The 23,036-nt window shown below is 45.2% G+C and overlaps 1 protein-coding gene across 2 annotated transcripts in view; it reads right to left on the reverse strand.

The window, feature by feature from the left end:
• The window catches only part of SLIT3 (slit guidance ligand 3), a 618,579-nt gene that overhangs the window by 199,951 nt on the left and 395,592 nt on the right, over positions 1 to 23,036 (reverse strand). For both annotated transcript variants that reach the window (XM_059917657.1, XM_059917656.1), the window contains one exon: positions 17,169 to 17,240. In XM_059917657.1, the coding sequence (XP_059773640.1) occupies positions 17,169 to 17,240 (72 nt within the window). The remainder of the gene's footprint in view (positions 1 to 17,168; positions 17,241 to 23,036) is intronic.

Raw genomic sequence — 23,036 nt, forward strand, 5'->3', positions numbered from 1 at the left:
GCTCCTCCCCCTGATCTCCCCACTGGTAACCACTAGTTTGTTCTCTATCTGTGAGTCTGCTTCTTTTTTGTTACATTTACTAGTTTGTTGTATTTTTAAGATTTCACATATAAGTGATATCATACAGTATTTGTCTTTCTTTGAGTTATTTCACTTAGCATAATGCCCTCCAAGTCCATCCACGTTGCTGCAAACGGCACATTTTCATTTTTTATGGCTAAGTAGTATTCCGTTGTATATATATACCACATCTTCTTTATCCATTCATCTGTTGATGGAAACTTAGGTTGTTTCCATATCTTGGCAATTGTAAATAATGCTGCTATGAACACTGGGGTACATATATCTTTTTCAATTAGTGTTTTTGTTTTTTTTTGGATATATACCCAGGAGTGGCATTGCTGGGTCATATGGTAGTTCTATTTTTAGCTTTTCGGGAAACCTCCATACTGTTTTCCACAATGGCTGCACCAATTTACAATTTCTAGCAACAATGTACAAGGGTTCCCTTTTCTCCACATCCTCACCAACATTTGTTATTTGTGTTCTTTTTGATAGCAGCCTAAAACGGGTGCATTTTATGGCAGGTAGATTATATCTTGATAAAATAGCATCTTGGTTTACGTCCTTCGGACTTTATTTCCCATGCAAATATATACGTATATAAAACTATAATCACACTTTTAAATGTACTTCCCATTTTATTTTTTTCATTAAATGGGGACATATATGGTTCGGTAATTTGATTTTAAAAAATCTTGATGACATATTGGCTAGATTCTTTACTCGTTTAATTTCTCATCTCAAACAGAAACAGGAGTCAGCTTCACCATCCCGCCCACCCCAGCCTTAGGTAAAAAATCATCCTGGTAGAGTAACCAAGTTTGAGGAAGCACTATGAATTTCAACGTCTCTTGTTTTAGATGGCTTTCTCTTTCTCCCTACACGGTGCGTGGACTAAGCTGGCCTCAGGCAGATGGCAACCCTCTCACTGCCCTGCCTGGGTCGTGTTTCACAGTACAGTGTAGTCAGCAGAAACGGAAAGCTGGGCCAGACTCATCCACAGCTGGTAGGGCACTCACAGGGAGAAATCCAAAAATGCTCCAAAGAAAACCAGAGGTCCTCTACCCTCCACTATTTGGGGAAACAAAAGCCTCAAAGGAACTGAAAGGGAGGCTTTGTTCTCTGGCTTTGCTCCAGAGGAGGCCCTCCCACGTTCTCCAACTCACCCTCCAATGCACCCTCAGGACAGGGGACCTCCTCCACTGACAGCCTTCCAAGGGGTTGACAAATTAAGAGCGACAAAGGCTGGGGCGTTAGGCACAAAGGGAGTCAATGCTAGTCACAACCGCCGACTCTCTCATTCCCAAAGGCACAAAGGGAAAGTCCAACATCACAACAGACACCTGCCTAGCATCGTGCGTGGGTAGGTCCCCCCCCTTTTAATCCTCCAGGCTTTTAACCCTCATTTTAATTCTGGATGGATTTCCCACTATTGTTTTAAGAATAGTTAACAGTTTGAGTCAGATTAACATAGGTTCAGATTTCAGCTCTGCCATGTGATCTCGGCAAACTACCTAACCTTGCTGAGTGTACATTTCTTCATCTTTAAAAGAGGGATAATCTCACCAACCCCATTGGGTTGTTATAACAATTAAATGAAATAATAATAATCAACATTTAAAGTGTTCGCTCTGTGTCAGTGTTAACTGCTTTATAAACATTGTCTGATTTAGGTACTACCTTTAGTCTCCACGGAAAACAAAACAAAACAAAAAACAAAAAACAAGCTTGAGAAGTCAGCCACTTGTTCAAGACCAGCAGGGAGGGCTGGGACTCAAACCCAGATTTCTCTCACTTTGGTGCTAAATCCTTATTCAGCATGCCAGTGGCTCTCAAACATTATAGAATCAGCTGACGAGTGGATTAAAAATTTAGATTCCTGATTCTTGACCCAAAATTACGATTCATTCAGTCATTACCAGGGCTCAGGAATCTGCATTCTTAATAAGGTCCAGGAGATTTAGAAGCAGGTGGTTTTCAAACCACATTTGGAAACATGGAACATGGCTATAAGGAAACAGTGTAATGATTATTTCACAATTATTACTTTAAAAAAACAAAAGGAGAGGGCTTCCCTGGTGGCGCAGTGGTTGAGAATCTGCCTGCCAATGCAGGGGACACGGGTTCGAGCCCTGGTCTGGGAAGATCCCACGTGCCGCGGAGCGGCTGGGCCCGTGAGCCACAACTACTGAGCCTGCGCGTCTGGAGCCTGTGCTCCGCAACAAGAGAGGCCGCAATAGTGAGAGGCCTGCGCACCGCGATGAAGAGTGGCCCCCACTTGCCACAACTAGAGAAAGCCCTTGCACAGAAACGAAGACCCAACACAGCCATAAATAAAAAAATAAAAAAATAAAAAAAAGATGGCTCTGCACAGCAATGGGATCCTCTAGAAGCTTGTACGACTAGTGAAGCAGGCCTGCTGGGGACAGGAGAGCACACGCCACATCTAAGAGGGAAGCTGCAATTCAGCTCCAGTCTGTCGTTGCCAGGCAAGACTGAGCATTGTATGATTTTTCCAGAGAAGCTGGAAATCCAGATTTTTCAAGCAAAATGTACAAAGAGGAAATAAAACCTATCTGGAAGTGGGATTTGGTCCACGGTTTTTGATTTTCATGAAATGCTTTTCTAAGCTTAGGCAGTATTGTATAGTGGTTACAGGTTCTAGATTTAAATTCTCTGGGTTCAAATCCCAGCTCAGCCACTTATTATTAGCATGTGACTGTAGGTAAAGCACTTCTCTGTACCTCAGGTTTATCATCTGTAAACTGGTGACAGTAATCATAAGGTTGTGATGAGGATGAAATGACATAATAGGTAGAAATGAATGACAGTGACTGATACATGGTCAGGGCTCTATAAGAACTTATTACCTGCCAAGAAGAATGAGTGTGTGAGGCTACTACTCCTTTCTTTAGAGAACCTCTGTTTATTCTGGGGGTGGAGGTTGGCGGGTAGATAGTGTTTCGGGTAATATGGGCTTTAGAGGGGTCTCAGAACAAATACTCCATCCCTGTGCCCAAGAAATGGTATTGCCTCTAAGAGCAGAAAAAGAAGTGTAAACTTCCATAATCAAATGCTAATTAGCTATAAAATTTCAGAACAGCTCCTGGACTATGCACCATGTAAACCAAGCCTTATTCACTGGATACTTATATGTTTGGCTAGGTAGTATTCCTGGCAGACCCAGTACCTGAGAACTGATCACGGGCATTTAGAAGTAATTTAGGTTTGTACATTGTGCCTGGGGACTGGTTATAGAGAGAGCTTTAAAGGAGGGTGTTAACAATGGCAAATAATAGCTGTCGTTTTAAATGGACACGTTGTAACACACTGTCCATTTACAGAGCTGAAGCTGTGGCAGACAACCAAGTGCTTTACTCAGGCATGGCAGGTGCCGTGCATATGGATTTGTCAGTTTCAGGACGACAGGGTGCTCTGAAACACCAGCTCCTACAAAGGACCGCACCCACCACCAGCAGTGTCAAGGCTATTTCAGGCTCTGAACACCAGCATCCTGCACCCTGCGCAAACGGCTTCTCTATTTACCCAGCAAATAATTTTTTTTAAACATCTTTATTGGAGTATAATTGCTTTACAATGTTGTGGTAGTTTCTGCTTTATAACAAAGTGAATCAGCTATACGTATACATATATCCCCATATCCCCTCCCTCTTGTGTCTCCCTCCCACCCTCCCTATCCCACCCCTTTAGGTGGTTTCAAAGCACCGAGCTGATCTCCCTGTGCTATGCGGCTGCTTCCCACTAGCTATCTATTTTACATTTGGTAGTGTATGTATGTCAATGCTACTCTCTCACTTTGTCCCAGCTTACCCTTCCCCCTCCCCGCGTCCTCAAGTCCATTCTCTACATCTGCGTCTTTATTCCTGTCCTGCCCCTAGGTTCATCAGAACCATTTTTTCTTTTTAGATTCCATATATATGTGTTAGCATACAGTATTTGTTTTTCTCTTTCTGACTTACTTCACTCTGTATGACAGACTCTAGGTCTGTCCACCTCACTACAAATAACTCAATTTCATTTCTTTTTATGGCTGAGTAATATTCCATTGCATATATGTGCCACATCTTCTTTATCCATTCATCTGTCAATGGACACTTAGGTTGCTTCCATGTCCTGGCTATTGTAAATAGTGCTGCAATGAACATTGTGGTACATGACTCTTTTTGAATTATGGTTTTCTCTGGGTATATGCTCTGGGATTGCCGGGTCGTATGGCAGTTCTATTTTTAGTTGTTTTTTTTTTTTTTTGGCTCTGTTGGGTCATCATTACTGCACGCGGGCTTTCTCCACTTGCGGTGAGCGGGGGCTACTCTTCGTTGAGGTGCGCAGGCTTCTTATTACGGTGGCTTCTCTTGTTGCAGAGCGTGGGCTCTATGCGCGTGGGCTTCAGTAGTTGTGGCACACGGGCTCAGTAGTTGTGGCTTGTGGGCTCTAGAGTGCAGGCTCAGTAGTTGTGGTGCACGGGTTTAGTTGCTCCGTGGCATGTGGGATCTTCCCGGACCAGGGCTCGAACCCATGTCTCCTGCATTGGCAGACGGATTCTTAACCACTGCGCCACCAGGGAAGCCTTATTTTTAGTTTTTTAAGGAACCTCAATACTGTTCTCCCTAGTGGTGTACCAGTTTACATTCCCACCGACAGTATAGGAGGGTTCCCTTTTCTCCACACCCGCTCCAGCATTTATTGTTTGTAGATTTTTTGATGATGGCCATTCTGACCGCTGTGAGGTGATACCTCATTGTAGTTTTGATTTGCATTTTTCTAATGATTAGTGATGTTGAGCATCCTTTCATGTGTTTGTTGGTAATCTGTATATCTTCTTTGGAGAAATGTCTATTTAGATCTTCTGCCCATTTTTGGATTGGGTTGTTCGTTTTTTTGATATTGAGCTGCATGAGCTGCTTGTATATTTTGGAGATTAATCCTTTGTCAGTTTCTTCATTTGCAAATATTTCCTCCCATTCTGAGGGTTGTCTTTTCGTCTTACGGTTTCCTTTGCTGCGCAAAAAGTTTTAAGTTTCATTAGGTCCATTTCTTTATTTTTGTTTTTATTTCCACTTCTCTAGGAGGTGGGTCAAAAAGGATCTTGCTGTGATTTATGTCAAAGAGTGTATTCTTCCTATGTTTTCCTCTGAGAGTTTTATAGTGTCTGGCCTTACATTTAGGTCTTTAATCCATTTTGAGTTTATTTTTGTGTATGGTGTTAGGAAGTGTTCTAATTTCATTCTTTTACATGCAGCTGTCCAGGTTTCCCAGCACCACTTATTGCCCAGTAGATAATTTTTGAGTACTGTGGCTGACCAAGTCCACCCCCCTGAGTCTGTAAGAACTCCCTTTCCCAAACCAGCCATTTCCTTGAGATGCAAAGCAGTAGATCTGGTGCAGGAAGCACAAAGTCAAGATGGTACAGGAAAGCTGGTTGAACTCAGACCTGCCGCAGAGATCCCTAACCAGTCCCAAGGATGTCGGAAAGATTCCAGAGGCCCTCAGCCTCATTCCAGAAAATCTCTCTCAGTCAACATACAACTCCCTCTTTTCCTTTCTCTGAAGGTGAGCCTAGCCCAGACCTCAACCTGATATCCAAATTCCAGGCACCAAGATCTGGTGTCATTCTGATCCCTCTTTTCTGCGGTCCCTCACCAGGCCCTGGCTTCTTGATTCTGCTCCTGAGTTTTGTCTCAGTGACAAAGCTTCGCTCCTCTCTGATGTAAGGGGGTCTCAAAGAATCATCACATTAAAGAATATGAATCAACCTGAAAGATTGTCTATCTAGTTCCAGTGATTTTTTTAAGCTTTTTTTTTTTTAACATAAGACTCTTTATTATACAAAATCTCATGCTGAACCTTAATGTCTAAAAGAGACAATTTAAAACATTATCATTATTGAAAAGCTACTTTTTATTTGTGGGCTCTTGGAGTACTAGAGTTTCTCAGTATGCACATTGAAATCCACTGATCATAATGTGTCAATGACTTATTTTAACAGACTCGGAAACTGAGACCAAGAGGTTAAGTGGCAGCCTGAGGGCAGTGTTAGTATGGGTTTCCTATTGCTGCCAGAACAAATTACCCCCAATTTAGTGGTCTACAACAAACAACACGAATGTATTTTCTTAGCATTCTGGAGGTCAGAAGTTCTAGATCAGTTTCACTGGGCTAATGTTGAGGCATAAGCAGGGCTGCGTTCCTTCCGGGGGCTCTGGGGGGGAATCTGTTTCCTTGCATCCTCCAGGATAGGTGGGTCCTCATTCCCTGCATCACATGGTCTTTTCCCCCTCTGCTGCCAGCGCATGTCTTCTTTCTCGTAAAGACCCTTCTGATTACATTGGGTGCACTGGAATAATCCAGGATAATCTATCTATCCAGGATAATAATCCAGGATAATAATCTATCTTGAGATAATCTATCTCAAGATCCTTAATTTAACCACATCTGCAAAGTCCTTTTTGCCACGTAGGATACATGGTCACATACTCCGGAGAATAGGATGTGCACATCTTTGGGGGGTCAATCAGCCTATCTCAAATAGGCAGCAGTTAGTAGTAGATCTGTGACCAAACCCAGAATTCCTGGGCTCTTCGGTACTTTCTGAGTCTTGATGGGGACTGGGGGAGGGAACAGGGTGAGGAAGGTACACCTTCCTTTGATCTGAACTGTTTTGTCCCTGGCCTATTACAAGCCATACCCCAGAACAGGGCAGCCCCACTGGATGAAAGAAGAGAAGGTGTGATGAAGTTACAATTTTCAGAGTTGGGGTTACTTTGGAGCAGAACATCATAAATATAAGTTTTGTTTTGGGGTATGTATATGTCTAGGAAGGGAAGATTTAGTCCATTAGATATGATAATCTGAGGCAAATTAACTCTCAGAGATGGAATTAACTCTCAGAGATGCAATAATAAGTTATTTGTAATCTTCATAACAACCCCATGATGGGAGTAATATTATTTCCACTTAACGTATGGGGAAACTGAGGCTAAGAAAGAGTTATGTAATTGCTTAAGATCACATAGGTGGTAAAAGTCAGGGTTTGTTGACTCTAGGAAGCCTGACTGAGGAACCTGAATACTTAACCATCATCTAAACATCCTCAGAGTTGATTCAGTTTATACATAACCCCAGGCCTGGGTAGGTTCTCTGAATCATAGCTCTTCTCTGAAGGAGAAGCAATTGCTATACTTTTTCCTCAGGCTATGAGACTTTCCTGGTCCTGGCTTTCTTGCTGATTTGCTCTATGGCACTTAAACTTGCAGGGTGTCCCTTACCCTCTCTCAAAGAAGAAAAAAGGAAGACTCGCACTGTTGAATAAGCTATTGTGAAGGGCTGTGAAAGATGAAGGGGTTTACCTGTACATTTAAAAGCTCATACTTCAGGGCTTAACAGAAGAGAGGGTGGCATGAATGGGTGCAGCACAGGGAGTTTTTAGGGCAGAGAACTCTTCTGTATGTTACTACCATGGAGGATACCAGTCACTATACATTTGTCCAAACCCACAGAGTGAGCCCTCAGGTAAACTATGGATCTTAGTTAAAATGCATCAATATTGGTTCAGCAATTGCAACTAATGTACTGTACTAATGCAAGGTGTTAATAATAGGAGAAACTGTGCGTGGGGGTGTGCGGACAGGCGGTACATGGCAACTCTGCACTTTCCACTCAATTCTTGCATAAACCTAATAAAACTGCTCTTAAAAAATAAAGTCTATTAATTAAAAAAAAAAAAAGAACTCACACTTTCAGACAATTTCAATGGTCTTCTCAGAAATACTGTCCCAATGATGACTGTCACAGCGTGTTTCTGCCTGGGATCTTGGCTGGTGCTGGAAACCACAAATGCTCTTCCAGTGTTCCCCACTGATCTGTACCTGCTGTTTCCTACAAGCCATCACTCTGTGCTTGTCAAATCTCAGAGCTTTTCCTAGCTAACCACTCAGAAAAGCACTAACCGAGACTCCAGACTTGTCCTAGCCTTGCCACTGACTAGCTCTGTTGCCTTGAGAGAGTTCCTGAATTTCTTTGAGCCTCAACTTCCCCATCTATACCTAGAGGCTAATAAACTTTTCCCTAATGATCTGGCAGGGCTGGTGCATTAGTTAAACAAGATAATACCAATGAAGGCTTTGGGCAAACCGTAAAGTAGTATTATGCACATATGTAAGACACATAGTTTCCCTATTTTACTGCTCACTAGTACTTTTTCCAGTATACAGATTGGGAGACTGAGGCTCAGAAAGGTAAGTCACTTGCTTAAAGTCACATAAGTCATAGCAGCAAATCTGGAATTAAAAGCAAATATCAAGTCTGACTCCAAAACTCATACTTTTAATCACTCTATTACATTGACTCCGATGAGACAAAGAATCAGAACAGCAATAGCTACTAGAGTCTCAAAGTATGATCTCTACTGTAACAATCATCTCCCCTCTTCTTAAGACGGTTTCATTTCTCTTTGGATCTACAAATCTCCAGGCAAAAGCTCAGGTCAACAGTGTATGTCTCGGGACTTCCCTGGTGGTGCAGTGGTTAAGAACTCGCCTGCCAATGTAGGGGACACGGGTTCGAGCCCTGGTCCAGGAAGATCCCACATGCCATGGAGCAACTAAGCCCATGCACCACAACTACTGAGCCTGTGCTCTAGAGCCCACGAGCCACAACTACTGAGCCTGCGTGCTGCAACTACTGAAGCCTGCACGCCTAGAGCCTCTGCTCCGCAACAAGAGAAGCCACCGCAATGAGAAGCCTGTGCACCGCAACGAAGAGTAGCCCCTGCTCGCCACAACTAGAGAAAGCCTGCACGCAGCAACGAAGACCCAACACGGCCAAAAAGAAATAAATAAAATAAATAAATTTATAAAACAAAAACAAAAACAGTGTATGTCTTATAGGACCGCTAAACTTAACTCAGAGGGGCCCAGAATCACTGTGCCTTCTTGCCAGGACACAGGAAAGACGTGATTCTAGTTTACATGCTTGTTGTAAACCCCTTGTTTGATGTGCATTTAGTGCTCAGAGGCGTTAAGTATCTGTGATGAGTTAGAAAAAAGAATTTAAAAAAAAAAAAGAATTTTGCCTACAAATAAAAATGTCCCAGATAACAAATTTTAGTGCTGGAGCCAGAATAAATGGTCTCCATTACCCTGAAAAAACAGGAAGGCCTCTCTGGGCTGGTTTTTGCAGCTTTGCTTTTATTCTTCTTTGCTCTGAGAAGTCATCATGCTCTTTCACTCAGGGTTTTAGCCGTCCTCTAAATGCTGGAGTCTCTTTGTTCTGAAAGTCATCCACTTACTCATTGCTTATTGAGCACCTACTATGAACCAGGCATAAAACCAACTTTTCTGAATAAAACAGTGAGGAAGACAGACTCACCTTCTCCCCCTGCATAGCTTGCAGGCTGTTGGAGGGGAAAGATGACTCAGAAAGAAGGCAGTTAGAACTTAGGGTGGGGTGTTATGAGAAATATCCAAAGCCTGACAGAGGACCTCTAACACAATCTATAAAACGGTGTAATCTTGGCCTGGAAGGAAGTCTACGTGTTGCCTATACAGCTTCCAATTCTAGGCGCAGTTTCTGGGAAGGGGCAGTTACCACCACCATCATCCTGCCTTTGGACAACACTGTATCATATCTTTTCCAGACTGATGGAGTCTAATTTGCCCATTTCTTTTATTATTGTTCTCATTTCAGAGGATTTACTTTAATAAACCAACTGGTATTTATTGAGCACTTACATTGGTGGCCATGGGGGCAGAGAGAGAATAGTGCTCTAGGGGAGTATTTATCATATTATATACACTCTTTGTGTATCTGTTGGCCTCCCTCTGTGACAAGAAGCAGGGACTGTGCTTATTCATCTTTTTCTTTGCAGGACTTGCTTTGGGCCTGGCGAGGGTAAGGGCTCAATGATGGTCTGTGGAAGGAAGAATGGAAAAATGGGAGAGTGGAAAGAAAGAAGGAAGGAGGGGAGGAAGGGAGGGGCGGGGAAGGGAGGGAGGAGGGAGGAAGTGGGGGAGAAGGGAGGGAGGAAGGGGCAGGCAGCCAGGCAGGCTGCTGTGATCCCTTTCTTTAGACAGCTTATTTGGGTGGCACTTAGCAAGCTGGGGTGCCGTCCAACTCCCTCCAGTAGCACCTCTGAACCCGACACACGCAGTCAGGAATGCAAAAGAAGGAGAGGCTAGAAAACCTTCTGCACCTCGGGAAGGTGACGCGTCAGCATCCGCTGGCCTCCTGAGAGCAGATTTTCCCAAATCCCCCTTCCAAGACGCAGCATCGCTTCCATCAGGAGAGGCAGGCGCAACTCCCGTCCTCTGGCTCCGCCCCGCTAAGCCCTGGTGAACAAGCACTCAGTTCACCCGTCCGGTCGGCTGCCAGGGCCTGCTGGCTTTCTCCCGTGGGTGTCTGTAGTTTTTCGCTGCTTCTTTAGGTCCGCTTTGCCTGCTTGATTCAGGACTATAAGCTTTCACCAACTGCATGAGTCTCCTTGCTGGCCACCCTGACTCCAGTCTCTGCTTCTCAGTGATTCACCCTCCCCACTGATGCTGGAGCTGTCTTTCTGCAGTGAAAATCTGATCACACCGCTCCCCTACTAAAACCTTTTCGTTGGATCCCCCTTGCCACTGCCATATGGATCAGGCATTCAAGGTCCTCCCTGACCGTCATTCCCCCATCTTCCACCTCCTGTCTCACTAACCTCAACTCTCTTCCCTGTTCTCCTTGCTCACTGGGCTCCAGCCACAAATCTCTGACAAGCCTCAACTCTTTCACATACCTCTGTCCCTTTGCACAGGTTGGTGATTTTTCATATGCTGTTCCTTCTGCCTGGAATGCCCTTCCCCTGGGTGAACTCCTACTCATCCTTCAAGACCCAACTCATGTCACTTCCTGAGTGAAGCCAGAATCAGGCCTGTCTCTCCGGGCTTTCCCACGTCTTTGTCCTTACCTCCAATGGAATTCTGGCCCCTGTCCTGCAACCACTGATTTACTAGTCTTCCCCCTCACCACACTGTGAGTTCTCCAAGTGCAAGGACGGTGTCTTATTCTTTTTATAATATCATTTTCATATTAAGCATTTTAACAATTATGCATGATTTCTCGTACATAATAGGCCAACCGCAAATACTTGAGGAACAAAAGAACAAATACATTCATTGGATTTGTTCTTAGTCCACCTTATTCTCTGCCGTGAGCCGTTTGGGCACTGGGGATTCCACAGTGATTGAGACAGACAGGGTCCCTGTGTACACATGTTCATTCTGTGTGACATCCAGAGACAGGGTGACAAATAGATGAACAAGATCATTTCATAGGGCGATAAGTGCTCTGAATAAATATAACTGGGTAGTGGGATAGAGAGGAAGGGCAGTGGGGGCTGAGGAGCTGCTTTAGATGGGTCAAGGAAGGCCACTCTGAGGAGGTGATGTTTGAGATGAGACCTGAACGATTTGAAGGAGCCGACTGTGTGGAGGTCTGAGGGCTTAGCATCCCACGCAAAGGGAGGAGCAAGTGCAAAGGCCCGGAGGCAGGAAGGAGCTTGGGGTGTTCAGGGATGGACTGGAGCATGGGAAGCACGAGATGAGTGAGAGGGGACCCAGACCGTGTAGAGTCTTGCAGGGCATGACCAGGAGCGTGAACTCTGTTGCAGGTGCAGTGATGGAGTGAACGGCTGCTGAGATTAGCAGACAGAGATGCCACCAACCAGTGGGCACTTCCCGTCCCTCCCCCCTCCCCGCCCAAACACACACAAGATTACTGCCTGCTCACGGGGGCCGAGACAGCCCTCATTAATCTCAGGAAGCGGGAGGGCAGTGCAGCAACTCAGACTAACTAGGAAACACAATAGGCCGCCTGCCCAGCTTTGTTTTGAAACCATCAGTTCCAAATTTTGCTAGCTGGCAAAGACAGGGGTTATTGATTTTCCCCTCTGGAATGCGTGTCCTACAGAGTCCTGGCAAATAGAAACTGAAAAACAGAGGAAAACATAACTGCTGAGAAAGATAGAGCAAGGGGGCATTTTTAAAAAAACGATCTATGCTGGTTTTGCCTTTTTCTTATTATGCTTTGTTGGATTGTGGCTCGCATCCCTCTTTTTGCCCAATTCATTTCCCCCCTATCTCTACGTCTTACGATTATTTCTCCCTCTCTCTCTCTTCTCTCTCTCTCCCCTTCTTTTTCTCACTGTCTTCCCCAATCCCTAGCACGGCATTTGCATATGGTAGGCAGGGAATACTGGCATGTCAAGTGTTGGTCTATCTTCCGGTCAGTCTACCTGAGTGCCTCTTTCTCCAGATCAATCTATCCATCTCATCTCCCTTTAAATATAGCACCTTTCCCCCCTCCCAGACAGGCAGCAGAGCAGGATCAGCCCATAAAACCAGCTTTTAGTAACTGCAGAGAGTGGTATCCCCAGCTAATTACTTTCTCTTTTCTCTGGAGAAGCAGGAAGCAATTAGGGGTTTCCTTCCGCTGCCTGGGTAGGGGCAGGGCGCCAAATCCCTCCAGCACCAGTATTACACCTGTGGCGCCTCATTCCCACAAGGTTCAAACACCCCCCTGGGTCCTTTCTCTTGGCTCTGACAACAGCTGTATGCTTGCCTACTTGCCTCTGTGAATCAGGCCTCCAACTGCCAGCAGCCTCCTTGGTTACTCTTTCCTTTTTCCTGTTGCTAGCATGGCTGAGTAGGGAGCCCTCTGGGTAGACAGAAATGTCTATGGATTGAGTCCAGAAGACGGTTGAGTGGGTTACTAAGGGAAAGCTAAGTGCGGAGGCCTAGGCCCAGTGGTGTCTGCTGACTTTTACAAAATTAGGCACACTGATCAAAACTCAATTTTGTCATCTGGAAAATGGGGGTAACACAGTCTCTTCCTTCTTGAGGGGGACTGTCAGGACAAGCAAAGAAAATCCATATCAAAACTACAAAATTGGGCTTCCCTGGTGGCGCAGTGGTTGAGAATCTTCCTGCTAATGCAGGGGACACGGGTTCGAGCCCTGGTCTGGGAGGATCCCACATGCCGCGGAGCAACTGGGCCCGTGAGCCACAACTACTGACCCTGCGCGTCTGGAGCCTGTGCTCCGCAACAGGAGAGGCCGTGATAGTGAGAGGCCCGCGCACCGCGATGAAGAGTGGCCCCGGCTTGCCACAGCTAGAGAAAGCCCTTGCACAGAAACGAAGACCCAACACAGCCAAAAATAAATAAATAAATAAATTAATTAATTAAAAAAAAAAACTACAAAATTATAAACAACAAATAGCCAATCCTTGATTTTCTCCTCTTAATGAAGCATATGGTATCATGAATAGGCCCAGTTGTCATTTCAAGCCTGACATTCCAATAATTTATCGTCTTCTCCTATGTTACTTAAGTAACAGGTAGAAGAGTGTTCTATTCCCTGAGCTCACACAAGGTGATGGAGAAGGTTCGAGGGCTGGCAGGTGGTTTATAAACAGATCGATGACAGGGATGTACATTCCTGAGGTTTAAAATTCACTACTCATCACTCACGAAAGAGACAATCCCTACAAGTGGGTAACTGAGGTCTGGTCGGAGGAGGGTGTTTCCTTAACAGGTTTTATACAAACTTAATTTCTGCAAAGTGTCTCGTATTTTACACGTACTGACGCATATTTAAATGCACAACTTCAGTCATCAACCTTTACCCAGATGCCTCCCTTCTTGAACTTGTTCCTCAGCTTGGGTCCTATACCTCCAATTACCCACACTTCATTTTCTCTTAAGGCCACAAGATTATTTAATTTCACTCTCTCTTAGTCAAACCAGAGATGTAGCTGTGGTCACAGACCAAAGTCACATAACCAGTAGAAACAGGGCAGGATGTCAAGTTGACCAACACATGGAAGACGCTCCGTCCACACTGCCTGTGGAAGACGTGACACTACTTTACACTCAACTCATCATCTTCCAGCCTGGTTCTTCCCCCGCTCTTTCAACCTCTGTGGAGTGGGAGCTCCAAGAAGGCAGAGCTCACAGATACATATCTTACTTCCTGCATTTACCCCCAGAACTGGCATTTAGTAGGAGCTCAAAAAACATTTTGAGGGCTGCCTGGGTGAATGACTGTAAGAATTTGCCATCATTCTCTGTGTCATCTAAATATGGAACTTATCATTTTCCCCTTCCTTTCCCTGGCCTCTAGTAACTCGTGGATTGCCACTTCTCTTGCCTTGGTCCCCACTGGCGTCTTACTGGGGGCTCCTCCTTTCATTCCTGACTGCGAGCCCTGATCCCTCACGTTGGACCACGGCCTCATCTCCCACCGCCCCCCTCCTTCTTCCACCTTCTCCTGTCCTAGGTTCCTCTTCCAGAATCAATGTTTTCATCATGACGTTTCCCAGATCGGAAGCTAGCCACCTTCTCAGTACCTACATCTAAAGTCCATACTCCTTGCAGGCGAGGCTCGTGACCACCTGGTCCCCACCTTTCTTTCTGACCTGATCACCTATTACTCCGCCTCATAATCCCCCCACTCCCATGAGACGGCTCTGCGAAGGTCCCTTAAAACACACCTTGTATAGGTTTGCCTCCCCACTCTGCACACACTATTTGCCTGTTCACTCAGCAAATTCCAATCATCATTCCGGGCTCTGCGAAAGTCTTTACAATTATAACAACAACAAAGGAAGACAGCAGTAATAGTAGCTAGAACTTTCTAAGCACCTTCCCCATGCCAAGCATAGTACTGAGTTATTCATACACATCATTTCATTCACCTTCACAAAACCGCTAAGAGGTTAGGTACAATTCTTATCCTCCTCTCCCTGTGGAAGAAATCTAGGCTCAGAAGTGTCAAGTACTGTACCCGAGGTCACAGACTCAGTACGCAGAACAGCTGGGAACCAGACACAGATTTATCAGATGGCCACCCTTTGGGCGACACTGCCCAAAGCTATTGTTCTTCTGTGAGCCCTGACAGTCCTTCATAATGCCTGGCCACTCATTGGCCCATTTTGCTGTGGACTGTTAAATCACTAAACTTCCTCTTGTATGCACGTTTCTTGTCCCCAGTTATACCGTAAGTCACCTGAGAATTACACTTCTGGGTCTTAGAGGTTCTGGCCCCCCAGAGTATGCTGAGTGAACTGATTAGAAGTATAAAGTAATCAACCCCTTTCATTTTGTTGGTTAATTCATCCTTTAAGCAGTGAGTTTACTCTCCTCCCCTGCCCCACTAGATCCTTGCTGTTTAGGACACACATCCAGGTGGAGAAGGAGGGTCTGTCCGTAGTTCTTGAGTTTGCGGACTCTTAACACTTTTAGCTCCTGAGGCCTTTGTGAAGTTAGAGACAGTACAGGAAAACAACAACAATAACCCCCCCAAACCCCAGCAACTATTGAGGACCACTGTGAGACTGAATCACTTTCTTGAGAATCAAAAATGTAGTTGGTAATTACACAGTCCTGCGTATCTATCACCACAATATGTTTTTTTATTAACTGGCCCATTTAAAATTAGAGCCATGAGATAGGATAGATATACCACTTTATGTATGCAAGATATTAATTTAGGGCTCAACCATCAAGAAGCTGGTTGACTTTAAATTAGTCACTGCCCTTCTCTGGTCCTCAATTTTCTCACTGCTAATCTGTGGGGTTTTATTGGATCTGTAAGTTCCCCTCTCGTCTTGCTTTTCTGGGATGCTAATCAACACAACCTCTTAGTTTTGCTTTATGTGCACGATCTCGAGTCACATTTTCTGCAGCTTTGTCTGCTCCTCCCGGCCCGCTCCTGCCTCTGGGCAAATGCTCCCAGATGAAGCAATGGGTAGCCTGCTGTCTGGAGCCCCTTGCAAAGTGCTCTCTGTTCCCTGCTCCTTCCACCCCAGATGCCTCTGCCCTCTGGTGTGCTTTGCATGTTAAACACCTAAAGCTTTCTGCTCGGTTCTCAGCAAAGGAGAGGCACATAGCTTGTATCAGGAAGCCAACATCAGCTTCCCGGCACGCCAAAATCTCTGCAGTACTTACAGGGAAAACTAAGAGCTAAAGCAGTTTTTAAAACAATCTCCTTCAAGACTTCTCAAGTTGGATGCAAGCCTGTGGAAGAGGTCAGTGGGCAGAAATGCCTCCTCTGTATCCCTCTCCAAACACATGGGCACAGTGGTGTGGATAGAAAATTCAGGAGGCACACTCCTCGTGAAGGGAAGGGCCTGGGAGTCATGATAAGCAGCAGACAGCGGGGGCCAGGTAGGAAACAACAAGGTTATTTGGCAAGTTCAAAAGCGTGGTGATGGAACAGTTCTGCATCAGTTGCAGTAATGGGCAACGGAATCTGCACGTGATAAAATGACACAGAATTGCACATGCGCACATGTGTGCACACAGACACAAATGAGCGCGTGTAAAACTGGGACATCTGAAGAATAAGGTCTGTGGATTGCACTCAGTCAATTTTCTGGCTTAATATTATATGAGAGTTATACAGGGTGTTACCACTGGGAGAAAACTGGGTAAAAGCGTACACAGGCTAGTCTACTATTCTTGAAACTTCCTGTGAATCAATAATTATTTCAAAATAAAAATTAAGAAAAAAACCCCAAGCACCTAGTGCAGTAGATCTGGCTATGTCTCCCCATGATCCTGGGACACAAGTCCTGACGCTCCCTCATAAGATCCTATTACTAACAGTGAGATCTTCACCATCATGATCTTCAGCATCTTTGTCTCCCATTTACAGATCACTTACTATGTACGAGGCACTAAGCGTTAAAAACATTTTCTCGTTTGCATCAATACCCCACCAGGCTATCATCCCCATTTTATAGAAGGTAATGACCTTGGGAGAAGCTGAGTTGAGCCCCAGGCCCACAGAGTGCGGCCAGGCTGTGACTCAGGTCTGGGACTCTACGTTCATACCTGGGGACAAATCTCCAGAGAAGAACAAGACTCGCTGGAGCTGCCGTGGTGTTCGACGTGTGTTCCCTGGAAACCACTTAAGCACACCCCTCAATCTGTCTCAAAGGCGCCTGGACTGAGGGCACAAGGCACGGGGATACCACCTCCCTGTCCCGTGTCCCTCAGCCCTGCTCTGGCCAGAGAACCACATCTGCCGCGAAGCAACAAAAAACATCACTTACAGGTTCTTCACGTCTGCGATGCCTCGGAACGCCTTCCTCGGGATCCCCAGGATCTGGTTTTCGCTCAGATCTCTAAACAAGAAGAGAAGAGGCACAGGCATTAAGGACCCAGGCCCGGCTTTATCTGCATCTCATTATGATAACAAAACCCCTCTGGAGGCTGCCTCTGCGCTCAGGAGTGTTTGGGGGACTGTTTAGTCTCAGGCCCCAGGCTGCTACAAGCCTTCACATTGTTCTTCTAGCGATGGCCTTGCTGAAATGGTTACCAGGCCAGCGGCTCGCCTCCAGGGCGGGCTCTGTGGGTGGTCTCACACCTCCAGGCCACGAGCCAAGTGCTGGGTTATTTGTTGCACACACACTACACCCAATTCTCTTGTTCTGCCACCTCCCAGAGGTGACCCCTTCCTCCGCCTCCGGCACAGCGTCCCTCCCCCACGGCGGGGTCAACACCACTCCATCTCCCATCTTCTCAGGGACTCTCTCTGCCTTTGTCATCTGAGATTGGAATGGAGTCTGGCCATCCTGACTTTCTGATGGGGGATGACCCTCTCTGCTTTTCTAGAGCCCCAGAGAGACCCCTGGGGGCCACCTGGATCGTGTTAGCGACAGGCATGATGAATCCAAATTGCATTTCCACAAACCCGCCCAAAATGGGGGTCCCACTGCACCTCATGTAGCATTTAGCAATGCTAACATGTTGCTCTGAGCAGGGAGGGGAAGGGACAAAGTGTCAGGTCCTGAAGCTGGCTCAAACCCAAGTCTTGTACCAGTGTCCACTTTAAGAATCCCCAAAGCCTCAATATCCTTTCCTAAGACCCATGCATTTTTTTTTTCATTTTGTTTTCCGGTTTTATTCTTTGCTGGACCAAACACATGCACTTGTTTTCATTCATACCCCAAGCTTGCTTGGGGTCTTAATGAGTAATCAAGCACATATATGTGTATCAATCATGTGTATATATATATATATATATATATATATATATATATATATATATATATATATCTCCATTATTTTGAAAAGAACACAAAAACCTTCAGATACTAAGGTAAAAAATTACCTACCCAGACACAACCACTGTTACCAATTAGGAGTAATATATATATATAAATTTTACCAATATGATCTCATAGTATGTAGTCCATTTTAACCTCTTTTTTCGCATACTATATTGAGAACATCTGTTCCTGTCATTAACAGTACATGTATGCCAACATTTTTAATGGCTGTGTATCATCCAATTCTATAGATGGCTATATGATCCCACGTTGCTAGGTATTTATTTACTTGCCATTTAAGGAAACACCAGGATGAATTTTCCTGCCCACACATTTTGAGGACACTTGTACAGCTACTTCCTTGGTATAAAGTCCTATAAGGAGAATGTGCTGGGTCACAGGGTAAACACGTCTTAAATTGCCGTGTTGTCCTAGAGACGGATGGACACTCCCACACTGATTTTCCACGGGCACCTAATCAAAAGCTATAGATGACTCCAAATATATTTGGAAAGAGGTCAGACGACCATCCTCCACTAAAACCTGGGCCCTCTAAATCACCATTTTGCCAGGGAGCAGGAGGAAACATAGGAAGCAGAAGAGAGGCGTCCATTTTTCTGCTCTCATCGGCTGAGCTGAGCGGGCACACTCTGAGTGGCGGGCTAAAGCTCAAGACACGTGGGGATTGTCTGGGGCCACTGTTAGATACCAAGGCAAGGCTCAGAGTTGGGGTAGGGTGCAGAGATGAATACAGAGAGAAATTCTGGGGCAGAATAACAGGATGCTCCCCATCTCAAATCCAGTTTCCTCTGCCTGCGACTGATATAAGTAAATTCAGATGCACAGTGAGCCCCACTGCAGGCTCCCCTGGCTGGGCCTGATTCAATGAGCAGGGCTCCAGCCTGGAGTCGGGGCGCTGAACAAAGCCCACGATGACAGTAGAGGTCAGGCAGTGTCACCAAGGCCACTCCTCTGCTCTCCATCAGCCTCCAAGAGAAGGGGGCCCAGGTCCTGTCATCTGACTAATGCAATTTCCACCAGGCATCTGGGCTATACCCAAGGCTCCAGCAGCCACAATGGGCCCAGTCTGTTCTGTCAAGTGAAGGCTGGTCTCCGGGACAGCAAGCCCCTGCCCGCTAGCCTCCCAGGCTCGGCTGCTAGTTTTGGCCGCTCTGGGAAACAGCTCAGGCCACACTTTTAGCAAACGGCTAATGAGCAAAATCAGGGGCAGGTGGAGGAAACAGGAGAGAGGTTTAGAACGATCAAATCTAAAAACCCTTGGAAGCCAGATGAAGGGGTACATATCCCAATTATGCGTTAACCCTTTGAGTTTAAGGCACACTGGTATACTGAAAGAACAGCAATTGTATGAGGGTTCTGGTTTGCAGTACAGCGGGATGAAGAAAGGACAGCTGTATTTAAGCAGAAAAATCTGATGGAGTTGCTGGGCAATCTCCCACGAAAGCGGTCACACAGACAAAATCCTGCACTTGGATGGGACGGCCACTTGGGTTTCCGTTCACTATTTTCTCGCTGTAAATATACCCCGTCTTGCTCCTACTTTCAGGAGCCTCGTTTAAAGCACAGCTCTTTCCGTCTCCCTGCCATGGCTTTCCTCCTGCCGTAATTGAGCAAAACCGTAGATTGTAGGGAATTTATCTGCTCCCCATGACAATCTGCTTGTAAATTTTATTAATTTTATTTTCCATTGAGCCTCTCTTCTCTGGCTAACAATACCGCTGCCATCCATCTGCAGGATTGTATATTGATTTCATAAATACCTCCAGTGGGCTGACAAACTGACAGCTTTAACGGTGTTACTGATGGGGCGTGGAGGAGGGTTCAGGTCTGGGTGCTTCATTTTCGGTAACTGTCCCTTCACAATTATCTCGGGGCCTTTGTGAGGATTCCTAATAGTGTGTTTATCTCAGCGTGATGCCAGAGCATGGAGCTATTGTTAAGTACTATCCTTGAGAGAGACAAGAGCCACCATTTTCGGCTGACACTTAAATAAAAATAACAAAATCTATCCGTAGTGCCCAAGAGCCTAGTTCCGGCCAATTGCTTGTTGGGGGTTTAGTGCCTCCCTCCTCCTGCGGGAAAATGCTCAGAAGTGACCAGGGAAATGGAACTTGCTTTTTTTTTTTTTTTAACTTTAGATGAACAGGATGAGGTTGGAGTAGGGTGAGAGAAGGAATGGTGAGCTGGGATTTTCTGGGGAAATAAAGGAAGATGGCTGGTGGGAAAGGCTTTCTTGGTTGGGAAGTGGGGTTCCTGATTGGGATGCCTTTTTAAATAATTAGGATTCTGAAAGAAAGGCGAACTGCATTAGCTAAAGTGCATTTTCCTGCTTCTGGAAAATGATTAACCGGCTGATTATTCCATCCAAAAACATCAGACCAGAGAGAACTTATTAAGGAGACAGTAAGTCAAATAGGAGTTGGCAAGAACCAATATATCCCCCTTCCAGCCAACATCCCCCCCTTTTTAATTTACTAAAATGCTTTGGACACAGATTAACTTTCTTCACAAATTTATTATTGCTTCATCTACCTTGAAACAGGGACTGCAGACGCTTTGATAAATGGATTGAAAGGTTGTCTAGTTCCAGTGGAGCTTTTGAAATGCTTCCCGGGGCTCTCCCTGCAATGTCAGACATGCTTTGTTCTCAGAGCAACAGTGAATGACAGTCCCCACCTTCACCCAACCCCTACCTCCCCATGTTTACCAGGCAAGGCAAGAAGCAGGAAAATGCTCTCCTTTTTGCTCTGGTGGGGACAACGTGTTTGTCTCAGTCACCTTCATGCTACCAGAAAGTCCTGTCTGTGTTAAATGGCAGTTTATGGCTCCTAGAGGTCCATGTCGAATTATTCCGAAGGTACAGAGTGGGACTTGGAAGCTCCTCAAGAATTGGGGAATTCTTGTGTGGGAAGTGGATAGAGCCACTTATTAGCTCTATGATCACACAAACTACTGAAATGCTCTATGACTCAGGTTCTCCATCTTTACAGTGAGGCTATTAATTTTACTGATCTCTTGCAGATTAATACTGAGGATGAAATGAATTGGTATGTGTATACTTTGCACAGAACCTGGAACCCTGGAGGCATTCAGTGAAAGGCTGCATGTATTTCTTGGACTTTCCCTCCATTTACCCCTGGATTTGCATCGCTGAAAATGTCCCTTTTCACTATCCTCAGGACATATGCCTACAACTCTGCAAAGAATAGAACATACAAACATTGCTAATATTCTTTCCATAAAGTCTGAGGGAGGTTAAACTTCCTCTCATCTATCATCTAGATACGAGTATCCATATTTGACTCCAGATTCTTTTGGATAAAACAGAAGAGTTTGATTCAGGAGTAAAGTTCTGTCTTAGGTTGGGCTCGCTCAGATGCAGATGCTTGGCCAAGTGATGGATTCACAAAGTACTCCTGGGAGAGGCAAGTAAGGGATGGAGGAAATAGGATGGAGAAGGAAATAAAGGACAATTAGGTAAAGTGCTGGTCTTAGCCCCAAACCCTGGGAGCTCCTGTCTCTAACCAAGGGATCTGGGTCTTTGTAGCCCAGCATCAGACAGTCCTTGGTTAGACCACCCAGGAGAAATGCAAATTCCCTGGCTCTGCCTGTTCTCCATAAGGCTGGATGAAGTGACTCTAGCAACTCAAGGACAGGTTGCTGAAGAAGTTCCAGCCACGACTTTCAGCAGCAAAGTCCAAAGAATCAGGAGATGGAGGCCAATGTCAGCAAAGGGAACCCAAGGGATCCAAACCAAAGCATTTCATAAGAAGGCTTCAAGGTCAGTTTTCTTAAATCAGGAAAGATTTTTTAAAAAAATCTTTAATCTCAGAAGATTCAAAAAAATCACCCCTGAAAGATGACATATCCAGGATCAAGGATCAAGAGGCCATGCATGGTAGGGGGTGGGAAGCAATTGAGCGAAGGAAACTGGAGCAACCCAATCTGGTACCTTCTTTATCTACCTCCCCAAACCTTTTGCACTAAGACCAATCAAGTGCCTTTTTAGTAACATTAAAAAGAAAAAATCCATCAACTCTTGATTAGCCAAACTAAAAGAGGGGATGATCTAAAAGCATTTATATTTAGAATCCTTTATTGGCTTTGGGATCAGGGCAGTGAATTGCGATTCTGATTCTCTTTGGCCTGAGTATGTATTGAAATTACTTTCCTAGTCACTCACTGCCTAGTAGGAAGAAACCGCCCACTGGTGCAGTAGGTATCAATCCAAACTCATTTCATTTCTGAGGGATAATCTACGAATCTAAAATTTCTTGGACTCTCAATGCTACCATCCTATACAAAGCTGAACCTTGCTCCCCTACCCCCAACTCCTCAAATATGGTAACTATGACACATCACTCTGCTCTAGGAACCAAAGAGAAAGATATTGTTTTGCTTACCTTATTTTATACAGCAGGAGGGACAGAGATGCAGGAAAAATTATTCCCTGGGGATTTGACAATGTGGGCTTCAGGGAGGATTTATCTTAAAAGGTAAATCTCTTGTGCAGGCAATTTATCTTAATAAGCAAGATCATATGTTTGCAGTTGGGTCACTGTCAAAACCAAATGAGCCCCAAACATATGTCCCAGCTAGGAAGCCCTGGTACCTCCAGCTGAGTGTCCGGCTAATAGCATCCTTTGTCTGAGGCAGATTACAGTGGAGCACCTGAATCATTTCCTGGAAGAAATGCCACCTATCTCAGAGACCCAGAGACTCCAAAGTGTCAATGGGGGATGAAAACAATGATTTCCCACTGCTCCAGCTGGGTTTCTAATATTTCACTGCAGCAAGAGTTGACACTGCCTGCTCCCTTGATGTGAAAAAGTTACTGAATGAAACATT

The sequence above is a fragment of the Balaenoptera ricei genome, chromosome 3 (genome assembly GCF_028023285.1).
Source record: "Balaenoptera ricei isolate mBalRic1 chromosome 3, mBalRic1.hap2, whole genome shotgun sequence".
NCBI classification, from domain to species: Eukaryota; Metazoa; Chordata; class Mammalia; order Artiodactyla; family Balaenopteridae; genus Balaenoptera; species Balaenoptera ricei.